This window comes from Harpia harpyja, chromosome 3 (assembly GCF_026419915.1).
Source record: "Harpia harpyja isolate bHarHar1 chromosome 3, bHarHar1 primary haplotype, whole genome shotgun sequence".
Lineage (NCBI taxonomy): Eukaryota > Metazoa > Chordata > Aves > Accipitriformes > Accipitridae > Harpia > Harpia harpyja.
The window spans coordinates 6,864,249-6,884,459 of record NC_068942.1 but is presented as its reverse complement, the minus strand read 5'-3'; the positions used below and the strand labels follow the sequence as shown (position 1 = coordinate 6,884,459).

General features: G+C 37.6%; 1 protein-coding gene across 2 annotated transcripts in view; it reads left to right on the top strand.

Moving 5' to 3' along the window:
• REV3L (REV3 like, DNA directed polymerase zeta catalytic subunit) overlaps window positions 1–20,211 on the top strand; it is a 127,254-nt gene that overhangs the window by 86,556 nt on the left and 20,487 nt on the right. For both annotated transcript variants that reach the window (XM_052781272.1, XM_052781273.1), the window contains 6 exons: window positions 268–1,235; window positions 1,859–1,941; window positions 3,034–3,159; window positions 4,734–4,926; window positions 7,331–7,442; window positions 16,726–16,841. In XM_052781272.1, the coding sequence (XP_052637232.1) occupies window positions 268–1,235; window positions 1,859–1,941; window positions 3,034–3,159; window positions 4,734–4,926; window positions 7,331–7,442; window positions 16,726–16,841 (1,598 nt within the window). The remainder of the gene's footprint in view (window positions 1–267; window positions 1,236–1,858; window positions 1,942–3,033; window positions 3,160–4,733; window positions 4,927–7,330; window positions 7,443–16,725; window positions 16,842–20,211) is intronic.

Genomic DNA, 20,211 nt, shown 5'->3' with positions numbered 1-20,211 from the left:
GATCCCATCTGATATACATACATCTGAAGTTGAAAATTACTGTACCTCCTGTGCAAATACCCGTTTTCGTTCATGACACTTTTTTTTTTATTGCTTGATATTGTAGTAAGTGCGAATGTGCCTGCTTGGTTTGTGAAAGAAAGATACTGCCCACAGGTATTGCATAGTGAGAAAGCTAGTTAGCAGGACTCTGCTTGTATATCATCTTGAGGACTGCCTGCAATGCAGTTTAGAGCAAAACAATAATTCAAACTATTTTCTTCACAGGGAGATTGGAGGACGGCTTCTCACGGTGGAAACTAGACTTCCAAATGACCTGCTTGAGTTTGAGGGGGACTTCTCATTAGAAGGTCTACGACTCTGGAAGACTGCATTTTCAGCAATGACAGAAAGTCCTAGACCAGGGTCTCCTCCTCGTTACGGTCACTCTACTGTTAATAAAAGAGAAAGTAATAGCCATAAAACTAGTGAAGACAAAAAAATAGTCATAATGCCATGCAAGTGTGCTCCAAGCCAACAGCAAGTTCAGATATGGCTTCATGCCAAAGAAGAGTATGAACATTTCAAGAAATTGCCTAAGAATCATCCTGCTGAGCTGGCAAAGGCAGCTGAGAATTTCAGCTCTGCAGTATTGTCTGAAGAGAAATCTATAGAAGTAGTAAAAGCAGCTAAAGATTTAAATTTATCTAGCCTGGAAGACGAAAGACCTATTGTGCCTACAAAGAATTCTCCTGTTTCTGTGGCAGAAACCAAGGAAACCTGTGATAAGTCTATAAGCACTATAGGAACTTCTATAAATACTAAAAATGATATAGACTCTAATAAAACTCCATATGAAAGCAAGACACTTACTACTTCAACACTAGAACATGATAAGGAGGAGGAGGAGGAAGACTATTACGTCAGCTACAGTTCACCAGATTCTCCAGTACTTCCTCCTTGGCAGCAAGTAGCATCTCCAGATCCCAAGCAGTCTAATTTAGAAGACACAGATTGGAAAAGTCAGGATATTATTTTGTCTTCTGTGGAGGGAAATGATGTAGTACCTGTTGGAAGTGCACAAAACTCTCCATCCACCCAAGAGGACGTTAGGACATCCTTTGACACATCTCCATTTCCAGTTAATGAATATCCTGGAAATTCCGAATCTGTTTGCCTACATAGTACACCCATTGTGCAGAGAAAAAATCAAGATGGCGTACCTGAAGTTCTTGGTTTTACTCCTTTATCCACAGGTAAATCCATTAAGTGATTCTAATGATGCACAAAAAAAAATTCTGAATATATTATATTTCTTTTGACGTAATGAGAAAATAATTACATCTCCATAAAAATATATTTAAAACTAGTTTTAGAAAGAAAAAGACCTGTGCATTATTGTTAAAATAACTATTGAATTATGAAAAAAGTCTAGAAGCAGAACACCCTTTTGCTTCCCGATGGTCTCTAGTATCTGAACTCTGAAGTGCCGGTTAAAGACTTAAAAGTATAGCTTATTTTGGGGATTTTGAAATCTTGTTGGTTATATTGCTTGTATTTTTCAGAACATGATCTCAATGTAGAGTGTGAATAACATTGCAATGTTCAAGTTGATAATCATGTGAGGTTTGGTAACTTACTGGCCTTGTACTATATGTTCCTGTATGTCCATAAATACCAAATTGTAATAGTTGTGCTTTGGATTGGATGGAGAATAAAGTTACTTTTGTTTATATATATATTTGTTTATAATGTTAACTAAATGCCTCTGTTAATGTTTATATCTGTTTATAATGTTAACTAAATAACATAGCATGTTATTTAATGTCTAGACAATATTATTGAGGCTAAGCAGTTTTGCACTCATGTATGTTTACAGAACCAAAAGCCCAAAAACTGAGCCACAAGAGGGGAAATAATACTGATGGTCTTCGAAGAGTACTTCTAACCACACAAATGAAGGTAAATTAAGATTTTTATGTACAGGTGTATTTTTATTATGCCACATACACATTTCCATTCTTGTTCTTCTGTGTTGTGTTTTTTCTTTTGCTGTTAAGGTCTTGAAAGTACATTTAAAATGGTAGGGTGCAATTGCTGTAGAATCAGTGTACACTCAAAGTTAGGATGAAGAAATCAGTTTAATTTGTGGGCGGGGGGTGGAAGTGGGGGGAAGTTGGCTACTGAGAGTATGTTCTGTGTTTTAGGGTTGTGAGACGCTAGTGAAACACTGAAGAGACACCATGTAAGGATGTTGTTTTGGTCTTTTAGTTACAACGTCCTTTTTAAGTTGTATTATGATTTCCCTTTTATATTTGTGTGTGTGTGTGTATATGTACACACACAGAGATGTGTATATTTATGTGTCTGTGTGTGTATTAGTTTTGAGACAATGTTGTAAGCATTTTCTGAAAACAACATAGGCAGTGAATAGCACTGGTATGCTGACGGAGTAGAAAGGGAATGGATTGCATACAGTGATCAGACTCACATGTTTTCCCTAAACAGTGTTTCTGCTCCCCATGCTGGAAAAAGAACGGTGGGCTAGGTGCATTACCAGAATGACCCAATAGTCTTTTCTTGTGTTCTCAACATACTGGTATTCACCCAGTTCAGGTGGGTACTTAAGTGTACCCTTAATTCAGTGCCTTAAAAAGTGGTGACCGAAACAGAGGGGTTTTATGAGTTGTTGCTCAAGAGAGAATACAGATTTGCTGGTTCTCCTGTCTGCAGGCTTTTAAGAAAGCCAGTATGTGTGGGGTTTTGTGTTTGTTGGTTGGTTGTTTTTTTTTTTTTTTCAAGTATCTCAAACTGCCTCCTGCTTTACTATGAGGTTTCATTAAAATCATTCCTAAAAGGCAGAAAGATACAACTGTTGCTTCCCTGTTGAAAAATGACATGAGAAGATAGTGAAAGCCTTTTTTATTTTAGTAATTATAGTGTAGTATTTGCATTTTCATTGATAAATTTGTATTTAATGTTGCATATGAATTTAGCAACCTGTAATTTTTTCAATATTATACTGTGCTTTTTTTTTCTCCCCCCCCCAACAAGAATCAGTTTGCTGCCCTTGGCGTTCCAAAGAAAGAGACTTCTCAGATTGAAGGACCATCTTTAAATAACACTTATGGGTTTAAAGTCAGTGTGGAAAACCTGCAGGAAGCAAAATCTTTACATGAGGTAACTTACATGGTATTTTATAAAATGATAGTTTATCAGACCAGTTTTATAATGGCAGAATTTAAAAATCTTTTCCTCCTTGGTCCCTGCCTGACTTAAAATTAATCAGTGTGTGATGTCTGCAGCTTTAAGTAGTTGCTCTGCTAGTTTCAGCTTGTTCTCTGAGTGCCTTTATTTAATAATATTGGACTAAATTTCACAGTATTTTTCTTGAGAAGTTGGTAAACCTTTCTTTAAAAAAATAAAAATCAGGCAAAGATCAGAAGGAAGAAAAGTTTTGTATAAAAACATTACTGGAAAAACTAGTTGACCGTAACTTTAATGGATCGTTTCCTTAAGAAACAAGGCATCTGGCATCATTCAGTCAGGCCCTCCCAGTATCTCTGCATATTACCTTCTCAACCTGTTGGCCAACTCCTACCACATTTAACAAAATGGTACATGTCTCGAAGAGTGTCTCTACATATTACATGTAGATCAGTGGTTGCTCTGGGAAGAGAGATCAAAATTGGTGCTGGAGAAAGGGATGCAATGTGAATGTAGTACTGCTGTGTTTGGTTGCTAACTGGCCAGCCAGCATGTATGTGCTCCCAGACAGTCACCACATCCATGGCTTGGAATTAGCTGTTGACCAATTTACAGATGAGATGGGGAGATAGTCGTTTTATGTGCTGAGTAGATGACGTAGGAGAAGCCACAAGAAACTGATGATTTTGCAGGAAGTGGAGATAGAGCTTGATAGTAAAATTTAATGTTGGTGATGGCTGTAGTGATTCAGGATGCAAATATAGAGGAAATCAGGCTGCCCTCAGGGCAACTTACATACTCATAAATATCTGTAACTTTTCCCTTGTAATCCCTCCAACTTGCCCATTAGTCCACATTATCAACTGTATTATGCAAGATGACAGCAACAACATAGTGTTGAAACAGTATTAAATACTACAGTATTTATTGTAGTCAAAACTGTACAATATATAGGGATTAGCATTTTCTTAATGCAAACCATTCTGCAAAAAGCTGTAGCAACATGATGCGGAAGTTCATTAATGCAAGTGAAGGGAAAGTCAGGTACTCTCCATATCTTCCTGTAAGTGACTTAGTCTTCATGCTTGTTTGCACGTCTTGGGTGAAGGAGGGAAAGGAAAATAAAGACCAACAGAGATTCTTTGCTCTTGATCAGTCTGGAAACTTAATTCAGCTCAATATGCAAAGCTGTTTGAAAACATTACAGGAATTTACAATTGTCAAAGTTGAACATTTCTGTTTGTTTATATTTTCTGCTTTTGGTAGAAGATAGTACTCGGAAGCAAATATTGAATTTTAATAATTGAGTATTAAAAATGTATTAAGTGATTAATCTTTGGGGGGGGGGATAATGCTTTTTGCAAAAAAATGAGATCCAGAGATGCATGTTTAATCACTTCTATTAATTTTCAGGTGTGACCTCTTAGTTACAATATAATATGACCATATAAATATCTGCAATGCACTAATCTGCACTAATAATTTTCTCTTAAATTTTTGAATAGAGCTCCAAAACATACTAATTTATTCTGTTTATTTGTTGGTAGGTCCAGCACCTTACCCTCATCAGTATGGAGTTACATGCTCGAACCAGACGAGATTTGGAACCAGACCCAGAGTTTGATCCGATCTGTGCTTTATTCTATTGCATCTCATCAGACACAACTCTGCCAAATACTGATAAAAAAGAAATCACTGGTGCTGTAGTGATTGATAGAGACAGGACACTCTCAAGCCAAGGTTCCTATTTCTTTTTTCTTAACATATTTTACAAAAGTGCTTATTTTGTAGTAATCAAACAGTAGCAAGCAAAATATAATCGAGTATCTATATTACTATTTAGCTCATTTAATTTTGTCTTGTTGACTGTTGGATGAATGGCCATATTAAACATAGAGAGAGTTTTCCTGCTTATATCTTCCAAAGAACTATTGCATGGGCTGTAAACCACAAATAACATAGACACATGCAAACTATCTATGTTTGCATACTTGTGGACAAGCTCCTGCAGTGTTCTAAAAGTATAAAGAGGAAAACCTGCCTTTAGTTTCCTACTCAAGTTGCTGGATAGCTACAAGTAGAAAATGTTAAAAGCAAGACAGTATGTTTTATATTTTACTTAAGGGTTATTTTTGTGGTTTTATCTGATCCTTTTAGGATCTAAACAGGGGCCCTTATTCTATTGTACCTTTTTGGCTTTGTTTAGACCAGTGATACTCAACCTGTGGCTCTAGAGCCGGATGTGGCTCTTCATGGCCCTACAGGCGGCTCTCGCAATGTAGGCGTCTGATCGGCGCTCCACTCTATCAGGCAGCGCGGGGAGCACTGAGCAAATGGACCAGCAGTGTGGGAGTCGCTGAAGTTCCCCCTCCCATAGGGGGAAAGAAAAGGAGCTGCTGGGATCCCCCCACAGGTAAGAGTAGAGATCACCTCCCACCCAGCAGCTGTGGGGCAGAATGGGGAAAAACTTGCCCTTTTGCCCCTTCCACCCCTCCACCCCACTCCTTCCTAGCAGCCAAAAGGGGTTGAAGACAGAACGCTGCTGGGAGAGAGGATTCTGATGTGTCATGTCGTGATGTATCAATATGTGATGATGTTGAGGCAGCATCATCACACATTGAAGTGTCATGATGGAGAAAAAAAATCACACTGTGGATACTTGATTTTTATGGTGCTCTACAACTCCATTTAATAAAGAAGTGGCTCTCCAGCTGTTAAAGGTTGAGTACCACTGGTTTAGGCTAGTAAAAATACAAAAACAAAACAAAATGAACAAAAAAAAAGTCCTCTTTCTTTCAGGGTTTCTTTGGCATTGTGAATGTGTATTAAACCACAAAATACTGTCTAAAATTTAAGTGTGGACAAAAACCTACCAAAAATAAATTTAGCATTAAGGCAACAGCTCCTTCTTTTACCAGTTTATTTTTCAAAGTATTGTAGATATTATATCATGTTAAGCTAAGTTCTTATTATTGTCAGTGAAATTTATTCTGGTATTATATGCTTGTTACTATCTTTAAAAAAATTATCTCCATTACCTTACTGACTGAGACTTTCCACAGTATAGCCACTATGGCTCCCTAGGTATATGCCACTGATAAATTACCAAGAAAAAGCTCTCTGTAAAGAAGTCCAATAATATTTTGAAAAAACAAAAGTTCTGATCTATTTTTGTTAGTGAAATAAAATGATGTGTTTAAATGTTATTGTGACATTCCTTGCTTTAATTGGTGTGTGCTGTCAATATTTTCTTGGTTAGAACTTTTTGAGTTCCCTGTGGAGTGAGTTGACATTGAGACACACCTTTTTTTTCCCTTTTTGTATTATTATTGCTTTGTAAGTTATGGTAATCATTTTAACATTTATTTCTGAAAGCGCACTTTTTTTCATTCTCAAGAATGTGTCAAAGTAGAATGCCTTTTAAAAACTCCACATTGTTGCCTTAATCAGAGATGCTACTATCTGTTGTATAGAGAAAATAAAAAGGCAGAGTGTGTGTTGCATATTATTCATTTAAAGAGGGGTTTTTTATATGGAAGGCAAATGCTGAGTTCCTGCATGCATGTGAATTTAGCTATTATTCACACATTATCAATGTAGACACTCTTAATGTGCACTAAGTGAGCAGTTGCTCGTGTTTTTCCATTTCTATTAGTAACTAAGCAGTGTTTTTTTAAGAAGCGTACTGAAAAAAGAGCTATACAATGTTATGTAACATTTTCATTCTTCAAAGCATTTTGCACTACTCTAAGCTAGCAATTAAAATTGATATTTTGCATGAAAGCAGTGTGAGCTGTCATGTGGTCCTTTAATATTTCTTATTCAAAAATAATTTTCTAATAGCTAGACTCTTGTACATGTAAAATGGTGAAATTTCTCTTGAATCAGATTTATTTATATCTGACAATTTGTGCTACATTACTACTATGGCAGAATTTTACAAAGTGAAAAGAACAGACTTTTCCACCCAAGAGGAATAAAATAAGTCCACGGAATTAATTATGAAAATGATTAGTGTTAAAGATAAAAAAAGGTTGTATTCCATACTTCTTTTCAGTCGTATGTTTTATTCTAAAGCAATATTGTTGACTGAAGTCATGGAATTCCTTCTAAATTGTAATGATTTTTTTACTTTATTTTCTAGGGAGCAGAGACCAAGCCCCCTTGCTTACAAGATCTGGAGTTACAGGACTAGAAGTCAGTTACGCTACTGATGAAAGAACTCTTTTCCAGGAAGTAGTGAATATTGTAAAAAGGTAGCATATCTGTACGTTCTGCTTTTATTTTTCAGGCTTGGTACAGCAGTTTTAGTTCCTTCAATCCTTGCCAGTCTCTCAAATACTGATTTTTGTTGTTGTTTCCCTCGAAGGCTTATTTCTAGAGTGGACAAGCATGGTGGTCTTTCGAATAAAAATACTTTTTGCTTTTCTTTTTCTCTGACAGCAAGAACATTCAGATCCTCTTAAGCAGCTGAGTTACAGTCTTGAAAATAATCAGCCATATAAGTAATCTTCTTTAACGTACAACCTTTCCTGTTAATCCCAAAATTCATTACACATCTCTGAAACTCTCGGAATAGTAGATATTAACAGTGCTGAGAGCTATAGAAAACGCCTCAGATGGGAAGAATTCTTCTAGGGACTTTGAGGCAAGACAGAAAAAAACCTACATGGTACTGAAACTGCTATGGACAGATTAAAATAACCAGTAGTTGAAAAATAAGTTTCCTTCATTAGTTTTGTCTTCTCTGAATGGAAATCCCCTGCTCCATCAGACTTGGAAAACTGCTGGTTTTCCCCATCTCCACCAAGGCTGTGAAGTCTGTTTGGTAGCCCTCTCAGCTGGTGAGTGGGTGGAACCACAGACGTCTCTCCAGGTCCTACTGTCAGAGGTGCAAAGCTGTAAAATTGCAAGGAAAAATAAACAGATTTAAACTATGAGTCACCCTGCTGGAATAGAGGCACAAGAAAAAAATGTGTACTAGGCAGAGTACATTTGCAATTCTTTCTCTCTCCAACCAGAAAACCTCTGATGAGAAAGACATTGACCAACCCCATGAAGCCAGAATACAAAAAGAGTTGCTGAATGCAACCAACACAGGGTGGGTCCTGACAGAGCAGCAGATCCCTGTTCAGAGAAGACAAAATTCAGGTAAGGAACGTAATTTTATTTTTCTCTTTCTTGGAAATCTAGTGCTCCATCAAACTTAGGAAGATTACTGAGAATGAGAAGCTGCCAATAAATGAAGAAATCTCCACCAGCCGTGTGGAAGTTTAAAAAGTGACAGTACATAAAGAGTATGGGAGAGAGAACTCAGCAGTTAGAATATACATTTATCACTGAAGAACAGAAGTCTACATCTGTACATATTGAAGGCATTATGGAATGAAAAAAAGCATGCAGTTTTTGTAGTACTTCAAGATGGAATGTACCAATCACCAGGTTGCTGACTGAGAAATCTCTTCTTAAGAGATCTTGTCTTTCAACACTGTGCTAGCATGCCTTTTTGACGCAACAACTTTATCTTCAAAGATTGAGTTAGTTAACTTGTGTTCCTAGAAGATAAAAGATTTGATCTATTAGTGGAGAGGCAGACTGCTGTCATCATCTTAGTCTACTTCCCTTCCCCCTCTATGCAATATCGCCTAAGGAATCAGACTTCTGCTAAACTCTCAACGAATGTGTTTTTAAAACTTGGACTGCATCTAGATGGCTGCTCTTTTCTCTCTTTATTTTCTGTAGCCTAGGCAAAAGAGAATAAGAAATTTTGCTGGAGTAAATGTTTCGTATTTCTAAAGCACAAAGCAAGTGTCTAGGCTCAGAGTAGCTTTAACTGAAGGAAAAAGTATGGTAAAACTACTTGATTAAAAAGTAGTGGACTGCAAAAATCTTCCTCAATAGGAAATGAACAAGCAAGCAGCTTTAATGAAAACTTTCAGCATCAGGAATTATTTTTTTAAACAATCTTCTGTTGCTGTTTTTAGTGTTATTTTTTCCAGCACAAGCTAGGTGCTCTAATTGTTCTGGTAGGTGCACTTAATAGTAGGTCTGATAGGTTAGAGAAAGAAAACAATCGGGACATGTTTAAGAAGCATTACCACTCGGGGTTCATGGAGCAAAACTCAAAATCACCTTAATTTATCAGCAGAGAGCCATATCAGTACCTTATATACTGATGTATGCATCAGGCTAGAGGATAGTAGGTTCTTGTGACCAAATAGCATGCCCAGTGTGACTGCAGCTTGCTTTTGGTTCATGTTCTTGGCCTCTTTGGCTGTTGGAGGGAAGGGTGGAGGAGTGAAATTCCAGATTCCTGGTACAATGAATGACAGAATATCTATTCAATTGATAGATTGAATTGTCAATACTAGGAACAGACTTTATCAACTTGCTGGTGCACTGAACAGAGGGTGCCTCAGCTGCGGGAGGAATTGTCTTGTGCACTCCAATTGAAGAATTCTTGTTCCCGTTTCTAGTCATTCTCTTAGTAGTTGGCCTAATTCTTGCTCTTATTTCATATGTGTGAAATTGTGGAACATACTCATTTGTTTCAAGTTCAAGCCTTCTGTTTAGGCCTTTTGTTTCTATTCCATTCTGGTTATTGAAAATAAGAAATGGTTGATTCTGTCACTTCTTGTCAATAGATGTAAACTCCGGAAGAGCACAGTAGAGAATTCTTGACCACTGTCCTAGCACACAGATGAGGGAAAGGTGATTTCTGGGAGATATATCACTTCCTGCAATACTCTTAGTTCATCAGTCTCTTCTTCTATCAGAGATCCGCAAGCATTTTGTATTTGAACAAATGATCCAGAATATCTACACAAATAGTCTTTATAACGTGCTGGCTGATATTGAGGGACACAGATGCTGAAGCAGAGTGATAAATTAGTGAGGTTTTAATGCTTGCTGGTGTTTTATTCTTGGGCTGCACTGCTAGCCTTTTGTCACTGAATAGTGTTTCCCAAATCTAACTTTTTATAGCAGAGCTAAAGTTCCTCTGTAACATGTTCACTGAAGATGAGTATTGCTCCAGAAAGCTCACTGGAATTGATGAGCTGAAGTTGGATTCAGTTTTACCTTCACTGTGAAGTTGTTCAGCGTGTGCTAGATCTGAATGACCACAGTAAGATTAACGTGTGTTTCCACCTAGACATCCGTTAATACCAGGTTAAATGTTCTTCTGTGAAATTAGTAGACGTTGTCTCTGATTAACTCAGGGTAGTTGGCAAATGAAAATAAGTCATCTTGAGGTCTATAGACCAGAAGAAGACCTGGTTGTTTCTCTGGAATTGTGATCTATGATTTTGTCTATGCTGAAAACTAGCAGATTATTTCTGGGAAATTATTACTGAGTGTGAGTCAGCTGTGAAATGGGAGTACTTATGAGCGTGAGTACCAAAATCTATGTAGAGACAGCTAAAAGAAAGCACATCGTTGTAAAGGGAATTTGAGAATTCTCTTCAATTCTACAAGGTATTGAAATACTAACCTGCTTGAGGGTTGAGAGGCAGGAAACAGTTTGAAAGGAAGAGCCGTAGAGGTGAGATTGGAGAAGGCAGGGAAGAATAAACAACATGGATTTGCAACAAAGAAAAGCATAATTAAAGTGGTTCTTGGTACCGTGACAACCGTCCTAGAGTTTGAGAGGAAGCTTCACCTACGTAGGTCCAGTTTTCCCTTCTTTGGTAAGCTGTCCTCTGGCTCTAAACAAAAAAATAGGACTTCAGCTCAAAACTGGCATAAAGCAGCTGAGAAACAACCTCTTTCCCATCCTGTGCAGCCAGTGTGGATGATCTGCAAGCACAGAGAGCCAAGTCGTAGGCTCTTTAGAGTTGTCATAGGGGAAATAATTTTTTTTTTTTTCTTGAAACGAAGCCTGTACCTATTTTGCTGTCCTAAAGGATTCTGTCACGCTGCCTGAACAGCCTTCTTGAATAGACCTTCTCTTTATCATAAGGTGTCAGCTGCAATGAGTTGGGAGAAAAATTGGAAGATACTGTCTGCTTGAAAAAGTAAAACAGAACCACCTCTCTGTCTGAACCTAAAGGCAGCAAAAAGAATAAACACATTCACATAGTTCCATAAACCAGTCAGTACAAAACACAGGAAAGCTGGCTGTTTAAGGAGGAGGAGGAAGGGAATGCTACAAGAATATTTGTCTTGGAGATTTAAAAAACACAGGAAAACTAGAGATGTCCAAGCCTGATGGAGCAGTGGATTCCCATGAAAGAGAAATTAAATGTCTGGGCCTCTCCTACACTTTTAAGGCAAATTGTGCCACTCTTCTGTAAATGCAGATACCAGAAGCAGAAAAGGGCTGGTCCTGCAGGCATGAGAGGAGGAAAATTTGGGGAATTCATGTGTGAATGCACAGTCCCCATCTCTGTGACACACAGAGGATGTGCAAACAGGACAGGCTTGAAAAAAAGTAGTAGATTCACTGCTACTTGAGACTCAGCAGCCACGCACAGCTCTTTGTCCCAATGGAAGTAGTTTCTGATAAAAGTACAAAACCAGAGTATATAAAGTTGCAAGATTTTTCTTAAAGATTTTGGGGATAAAACATTTGTAAATTAAGTAGTTGTTAATACTTAACATTTAAATATTTTGTATAATGTTTTTCTTGTAAAGTATGATGCTAATCAATTTTTTGTATTGGATACAATGCATTATATTTGTTCTTCTGCAAATGCTCTAGCACCATTTTCTTTTTAAAATCGAGATGTGTTAATCTAACATTCTTTTCCCAGGCCAGTATCATCTTCTGTGGCATTTTCCTGTAGAAATCTCTACTTAATGTCCTGTATCAACTTTATGGATTTTTATTGTCCAAAGCAAACTGGCAAAATGTTTTCGGATATTTCAGTTATGTATTTGAGTCACCAGGTATTCTGCTGCCATGCACAGTTACTGCTTTTGTCTGTATCATGGGTCTGGCCTAAATTTTTTTCCCCCTTTTTCTCTTAATTTTAGCTGGAAGAAAAATAGCAGTGAGGAAAACGAGACACATAATAGAAGGGAAGGCATAACTGGGGGCTTCAGTGTTCATTCATGAAATTATCAAATGAGAAAGAGGAAAAGATGGCATAACAGCCCATATGACTTAGCTAGAAAGGAAAACAATCGCATTTCTTCCCTCTGCAGCATGTATGAGTTGAATGCTAATGCTGTCATCTTTAAATCCTGCCAGTATAAATGCTGCTTTTCATCTTTGCAGAGAGACTGGCAACAGCATGCAAAGCAGTATCAGTGCCCATCCTTTTAACAAAAGAGCACTATGTTCGCAGGCACACCTCTTATTCCTGTTGTGTTAGTCCTAGCCAGCAGCTTTCAAATATCAGTATTACAACTTACTAGTTTCTTGCAGGTGTAAAAGCTGGTCTCATTACAATTTCTTTTAATAAAACAGCTTAAACTGATGATGAAGACCAGCTGGATAGTATACTGTAAAAATTGTGAGAAGGGAGGATGAAAAATATAAAACTTGTCCTCTCCTTAGCTCACAGCCTGTCGTCTTTGTCGTACCACATGAAAAGGGGAGAGAGAAAGTGAGACAGAGACAGACTTCTGTCGAGCTTACATCAGCTAAACCTTGGGTTTACCTGTTCGTTTTCCCATTTGGGATAACGTCTTCTTTTAGCTCCAGGCGTCTCTTTTTTAACAGCAAAAAGAATACCACAGGGGACCTCAACAAATGATACACTGATCCATTGGTACAGCTGGTGCATGGGATTGGGCTGCAGGAGGGGGCACTTCTGCTGCATAAATTGAGGAGGAGTTGATCAGCAAGGAATAAACAGCAAGAAACAGCAGAGCCTTATGTTAGGTGCAAGAAATCTGATAGGTCTGTTAAACCTGTTGCATAAGGTATACCTTATGCATACTGCAGTGCAGGAGTTTGGGGTCCCAAGTGCTGTTCAGTAGAAAGGAGTTCTACTTGAATTTAATCTTACTTTGTTTTTTCCTTCAGAGATAATTCAGAGATACACTTAACCAAAACTTATTTTGATTGTGAAGTTAAGGAAATACCTAAGCATCCATAAATTTGTTAATACTAATTATAGTCCTTTGTGCATATACATTGTGAATGCATACAGATATACATACAAAATAAATGTATGTGTAACTTACTGCAGTATCTGAGCAATTCAATTGCTGGTAGCATGTTTATTGGTTTTTATGCTTTCAGAAGGATACCGCTTGGATCCAAGTTTTAAATATGGGAAACTGAGACTAAGAGACTGTGTTTACAGGGAATTTCCAGTAGTGTTTGAATTCATCATTTACTAGCTACTCTACCTTGATTTTCCATGTCGATAGCTTTGTATGAATCATCTGACTGAAACTTAGACGTCTATACTTCATTGTCAGTGTCTAAGTAGCTAGCCTCATCACCATGTACATTAAACAAAGAATAGGATCTCATTCTGCAAGAGGTGGCTGAAATATAAGGAATAGTTCACCCAAAGAGGCCTTTTGTCTTCAATGACAATAAAGAGACCAGCTTAGAAAACTTGAGATGCCAAAATTAGTTGAAATGAGGCCCTCCCCTTAATGAATGTGCAGTGGCTAGTTGGGAAGGAAAAGCAGAGTAAGTAATGCACTGTAAAGTAATACCCTGTGACTCAGTAATACGCCATTACAGGCAATCACTAATAGCCTGTACAAGCAAGACTGAGTTCAAAACTAGCACACTGATTTTTTTTATTTTTTTTTTAATCTTTTGGGTGGTAAATTTAACAAAATTTTATGTAAATTCACATGTAGATTGGAAAAGTATGTAATACTTAAGTTAGATACAATGTATTTATGTAAGAAAATGCATGTATCTGAAAACATGATAAACTAAAGTGGTTTTATGTCTTGTCCTATAAAATGTCTTCCCATCTGAAGGATACTAGAGAAACAATTCTTGCGTTTATATACAGATGGTTTACAGAGGTCATTTTATTAATCAGCTTAAAAGAGAATAGGAAGATTAACTCAAGAATTGACGAAATGTTGTATTCAGTTGCAATACAAATAGGAGTATTTGCAGTTGTAATGTAATAGCCCACTAAAATTTGGTTAAGTAGGAAGTGAGAGAAGTAATGCACTACTTGAGCAAGGAAAAACCCAAAGCAACTGTCCTTCATCACAGGTGGTAGCTGCTAATATAGTTATGGCAACTTGCTGCTTCCAAACAGTATGCTTGTTTCTGTTCAGAACAGGCTTAAAAGAGCAAGCAAATTCCTGGCATAATGAATACTGTTTGATGTACCACATAAGCAGTTCTTCACAAGTTTCTCATTCACGTTTGCATCTATCATGGAACCCATCTGCATAATGTCTTGCCCTGCATAAAATCTACAAGTATTTTCCATTTTGAATTATGTGAAACCAGTTTTCAAATATGAACATAAATGACTACTTCCTTCATTTTAAATAATCAGTAGTGTTTTGCAATATGCTAGGACCAGGATAGTGTTGCTGCAAGAATTAATGTGAAAATATGTTAATTTTTTTAACATTTATTCTATGACTGTATAAACCATTACATAATTCCTTTCTATTTCAAAGCTTAGATGAAGCTATTCATAATTTTGGCACCTCAATTGGCAATCATTGTATGTTGTGCAGGCCAGCAAGTGGTCATAACTCTTTTTGACACTGATTCCACTGCTGGAAGGAACTGCAGGCTAGCTTCATTCATTTGTCCATAAATTGTTCCAAGTAGCTTTGGGTTTGTACCACTGGTAGAATAGGCTTCCAAAATAGGTAAATTTACTACTTCCACTCCTGATGATCATTTTCTGTCTCCAAAAACAAAGAATCATTTGTTTGACATTAACAGCAGATAGCAAAATACCCCCCAAATGCAAAATGCTAGATCTTTTACTTTCTCTAGATTGCTAGAAGTCAAAAACTTAACTTTAGAATCTTCTGCTTTAGCCAAAAATGGTATCAAAACCATTCCTTCACAGGTAGAAGTAGGTGGTAAAAGGGATTTTTGCAACTTTTGCTGGCTGGTGCAAAAGCCCAAAGTGTAATTAAGAGAGAGCTGTGCTGAGTAAGAATAGTCAAACACTTTTCCTTTTGTTTTTCACAAAAAGTTAGTGTCTGTGGCAGAAGTGTGGAGAAGCTCTTTTCTGGAGCTATTCTCAGAGTAGTTAGTTATTTCAAAGTGAGTTGTCATTTGCCTTTGGCTGGGACGTACAAGCAAGGAAGACACTTTCACAATAAAGTCTGAAGCTTCATTTGTAATATCTGTGATGCAACTTTAACTTAGGATTCAGGGAAAGGGTATTCTCCTATATCCAACAGTCAGGAAATGTTGGCATTTTTTGATGCGTTTAAGGATGCAAAAAGTACAGAGTTCCTGTTCATAAGCCAAGATCTCTGCCTACTGCTCCCGTAAACTAAGGTCTACAAGCCTCCATCTTGTTGTGGGGTTGGGCACAGACTGTGGTACAGGACCCTCAGCTTATAGTCCGGTCCTCTACCTCCTGATTGCTGCCCCTTTGTCATTCAGTTGTATTGAATTTTTTTTTTTTTTCTATAAAAGTAACATATCTGATGTTACTTTGGCCAGTCTCCTTCTGCCCAGCCAATGAAAATAATTCTTTGGCCCTTCAACAAGTCATCAGATCATAACTTCTGGTTTTAATAGTGCTTACTCAAAAGGTAGGTGATACAGACTCCTCCAAGCTAATTCCTACCTGTGCTTTGACTTTGAAGCCACCTTGTTTGTCCTTCTGTCTAGTCAACTCTTTTCTGAGCCTGATTGGAAGATGGACAGTGACTGTGTCAGAAGACAGTTCTGACTTTTCTTTTTGTCATACCTGAGCCAGTCAAATTTTCCACCTGGCATGAAATACAGCATAAAATGAGTTTTTCTTGTGTATCTTATAGAAAGAAGGTTATCTTAAAGGAAGAGGTATGTAAATAGAGCTGGTAGATACAGTTGCTTTTCTGCATGTTTCAGTTTTGACAGCTCTCAACTGCAAATTGTAACTTTTCCAATAAAGAGTCACTATTTAGGACCAGAAGTGTCCTCTGATTATTACAAGTACACTGCAGTACACATAAAGCATCATTATTTGCAAAACATTCAAGTAGCCTAGTAGCAAATTCTATTCAATTTCATAAAGGAAAATAGTACAACAAAGTTTGAGGACAGGACTATATTTCATTGCACATCTGTCTTGTGTGGGCAGCTAGGTTTCAGCTTATGCTCGATACAGCCTGATTCCATTGATAAAACCTGATTAGACCTAGGTTTTGTTCTTTATTTGTAAAGACTGAAATAATAGAAGTATGTTTAAAAAAAAAAGCCTTCTAAAAAATTTTTCAGTTGAATGTTATTGAAAATCCTAAAATATTGTCTATTTTAAATATTGTTTCCTAGTCCAGATGCGGCTTTCATAGAAACCCATTGTGGCTGCCTCTTTTTTAAAATCAACATGATTAGCATGTAATCCTGTTCATGCTCTGTTCATGGAAAATATTTTCTTAAATAATATGAAGCTCATTCTCCTTTTTCCCCCCCCTCTCTAGATATGACCCAGACATTTTGTTAGGCTATGAAGTCCAGATGCATTCCTGGGGTTATCTCTTACAGAGGGCTGCTGCACTAAATGTTGATTTATGCCAGATGATTTCTCGTGTGCCAGGTAAGTTATTGTATAGGGTTTCAGTTCAGTTCCAATAGAAACAAGTTGAAGTCTATGAATAAATTAAAAAAATAAATGCAGAGTATTTCTTCAGATGGACCTCTTTTTTTGTTGTTGCTGTTCTGTTGTTATAGGTATAATCACACACACGCACAAAAAAAATTTGAAATACCAATGAGATTCTGGTTTTCAGTGTTTTCTGAATTTTTAAATTCCTTGTGTATTCCACTTCTGGGTGTGTCCCATATCCATGAACCTAGATTCATTTTCAGTTGTCGTGTGTGTTAAGTTTTCAGTTCTTGGAGGTGCTTCTGCTACCAAACTTTCTCTGGTTTCTCCTTGGCTTCAGTCATACGTATGTCATTCAGGGTACCTACCATAATCATTATTTGTGGTTTATCTGGCTGGGATACGAGGACATAAAGATGCTCCTGAGCAGCACTCATCTTGGTCAGCACCTCTGTAATAAAATCCTTACTTTCAATAGCAATTATTGTATGGTGGGCAAATTTTACTGGTCCAAGTGCTGATGCTTTCCTCCAACATTCAGAAAAAGACCTGTTTGGGTTTTTTTCTTGAAAACCTTGGGAAAGTTTTCCAGGAGAGTGGTAAGCTTAGTGTCTAAACTTAGGCAATCAATAGAAGCTGTCATTCTGAAGAATGCAGTTAGTGAACAGCTAAATAAATGTGTTGCACCTGAGAAGAGTCAAGGTGACTTTGTAAAATTAAAAACCGTCTCAAAAATTTGTTGTAGCTCTTTGCAGTCATCAAGAAGATGTGGATGAGGGAGATAGGATTTTAAAAATCAAAACAATTGAAAAAGCTGCTTTTGTCAGGGCTCTTGCCAAAGATCTGTACAGAAACTAAATAGCCATGAAATAAGAAGTGCTTTCCTGTGATTGTCCTATTAAAAACTTGATCCTGTTACCCTGTAATGGTTGAAAAAGTAAATGAAATATTAAGAATTATGGAGCAAGGAAAATATAGAACAATGAATGTAAATGTCAAAGTCTGTAGTGTGCTTGCACCTCAAATACTGTGGTTCTAGCCTCTTCATAAGCTTTCCCCCCTCAAAATGGATATAGGAGAACTGGTAAAGATGAGAAGGGTAATCCAAATGTGTCTAGTAATTTAGTAAGTTAGGATTCCAGAAGAGACAAAACTGGGTAAGGAAGGTAAAAGCCTATGAAATATTGAGGGATATAAAGGGAAATATGGATTGGCTGTTCATGGTCTTTTCCAATGCAAGAACCAGAAATCATCAAATGAAGCTAGCAAATGGCATCTACAGAATAGGAGTTCATTTTTCACCCCTGGGTTGTTGAACTGTTGAGTTCCTTGCCACAAGGTAGTACAAATGCTTAAAGTGTATGTTGCTTTCAGAGGAGATAAATTCTTGGGACAAAAAATCCATTGGGAACTATTATATATGTGAAAATAATGTCTGGCCCAGGAAGCTGCAAACAGTTAGAAGCTGGGAGAGTTCTAGAGAGATTATCGATAGCTGCTTCCCCTGTTCTTGAAGCATCTGCTTTTGGGTACTTGATAGAACACGATACTGTGCTCGTTGCGTCTTTGGGCTTACCCAGCAGATCAATAGCATCTTTTATGTTGGCATCCTGTGTGCCTGGCCAGAAGAACACGATGTTTTAGAAGAGCTATGTTCACATACTCCTTCCTTGACGTTTGAATATTTGTGCACTCTTGATGCCTTCAAAATCTTTTGATGCTTTTGATACCTGTGACCTGTTTAGAAAAGGTCTGAGTTATAGGGACCTCCCAGGGACAAGAAAACATAAGAACAAATTTGCATCTTCAGTTGAAAGTTGTTGGCAGCTGGACCTTGGTGAATTTTTAAATACTTAATATATGAAAACAGGAACACATGACAGTTTAAATATGAATTGGCCATCAAAGGTCACAAGTTTTCTTCTTCAGCACAAAGGTCTCAATTTTGTTCTTCAGGAATAATTACTGATTGCATGAACCTTGTTATTAAATTCCCCTGATGGCTCAAATTGAGATGATACACTGGTTGCAATAATAATGCCTCTGGGTACAGTCTTCAGAGGTATTGAAGGATGTTCAGAAAAACTCCTGATCCCTTACACCTCAAGATTTGCAATGTCTTTGGTAAGAGGAATGGCAAGTCTTGCAGTCAAAGGTTTCTTAAACCTCCAAAGATCACAAAAGTTTACTCCTCTACTGTGGAAGTATGGCTGAACAATCTCTTCAGTTTGGGACAGGTAACTAATGTGTCTCTGCTTTTGTTCTCAAAGGCTCAGACACAGCTCTCGTCTTGCAGGACAGCTATGTCTGCACTGTAGTTGATGTAGAATCAACATTTACATCAGCAAAGCTCTCGATAGTACCCATCTTCATGACATAAGCTGTTGTTCAAGTTACTGGAATTGGGATACGCATGAAGAGTTCCTCAAAGAAGAAAGGTTACTTCTCTGGGAACTGTATGGTTCTTAATAGTGATGTCCCTATGTATTTCGCAGTATTCCTTCCCTACAACTATGATGTCCCACACAACATGGCTTCAGTTCTAGTGAAGGAAACCAGGGTTGTAGTCCGTAACATCTTTGGACATAAAGTTTGAGTGGGCATGCAGGACATAGGCATGATTTCCACAGCACTGGTATTCATAATACAGATGTTCTTGTGCCAGGTGATGGATGCACACCCAGAATTGGAATACATAACACTTAAAATGTTTCTAAGAACTAGTGTTTTTGTAAGGTAAGTAATTATTCTTTTTTGACTGAACTGCAGGAGAAAGACAAGGAAATGTTCACACTGATGAGCTCCTCCCAAAAATGTCATGCCATAAGTGTGGGCTTGCATGCATGGCCATAAACGTGCAAGTGTTGTGTTCTCTGTTGCTTTGTGGCCTCCTTGTCCATGGTTTTGACCCCATCTATGTTCCTCTTGCTTTTCCAACCCCTATGCTTCATATTTCCCTCCCTTCTTCACATGCTGTATTTTCAGAACAGGAAGTGCTCCTTCAAGCAGTATGCTCCTCTTTCCTCCTATTGAAATAAAGATGGAAGGTACTTTTCCTTCCCTTTCCTGTGATTTCAACTTAACAAAAAGAAAGCTGGACTTCTCTCTGGTTTTGCTTTATTGGCTGAGTCTGGTGCTGCCTCTGCCATTTACAAGTGAACTATTCATAAGTCATTAGGACACACCACAAGAGAAGTGAGTACTGTGCCTGTGCGTAGTGGCATTTTTTGTGTGTGCACTGTGGCCTCCTGTTTCCTCCTTTGCATCACAGCTCAGTGTTAGGGAGTGGGTAACAGAGGATGAGGAAACTTACTTTTATTTCGTCTTATGCACTGGAAAGATAGGAAGAATGTCCAGTTCT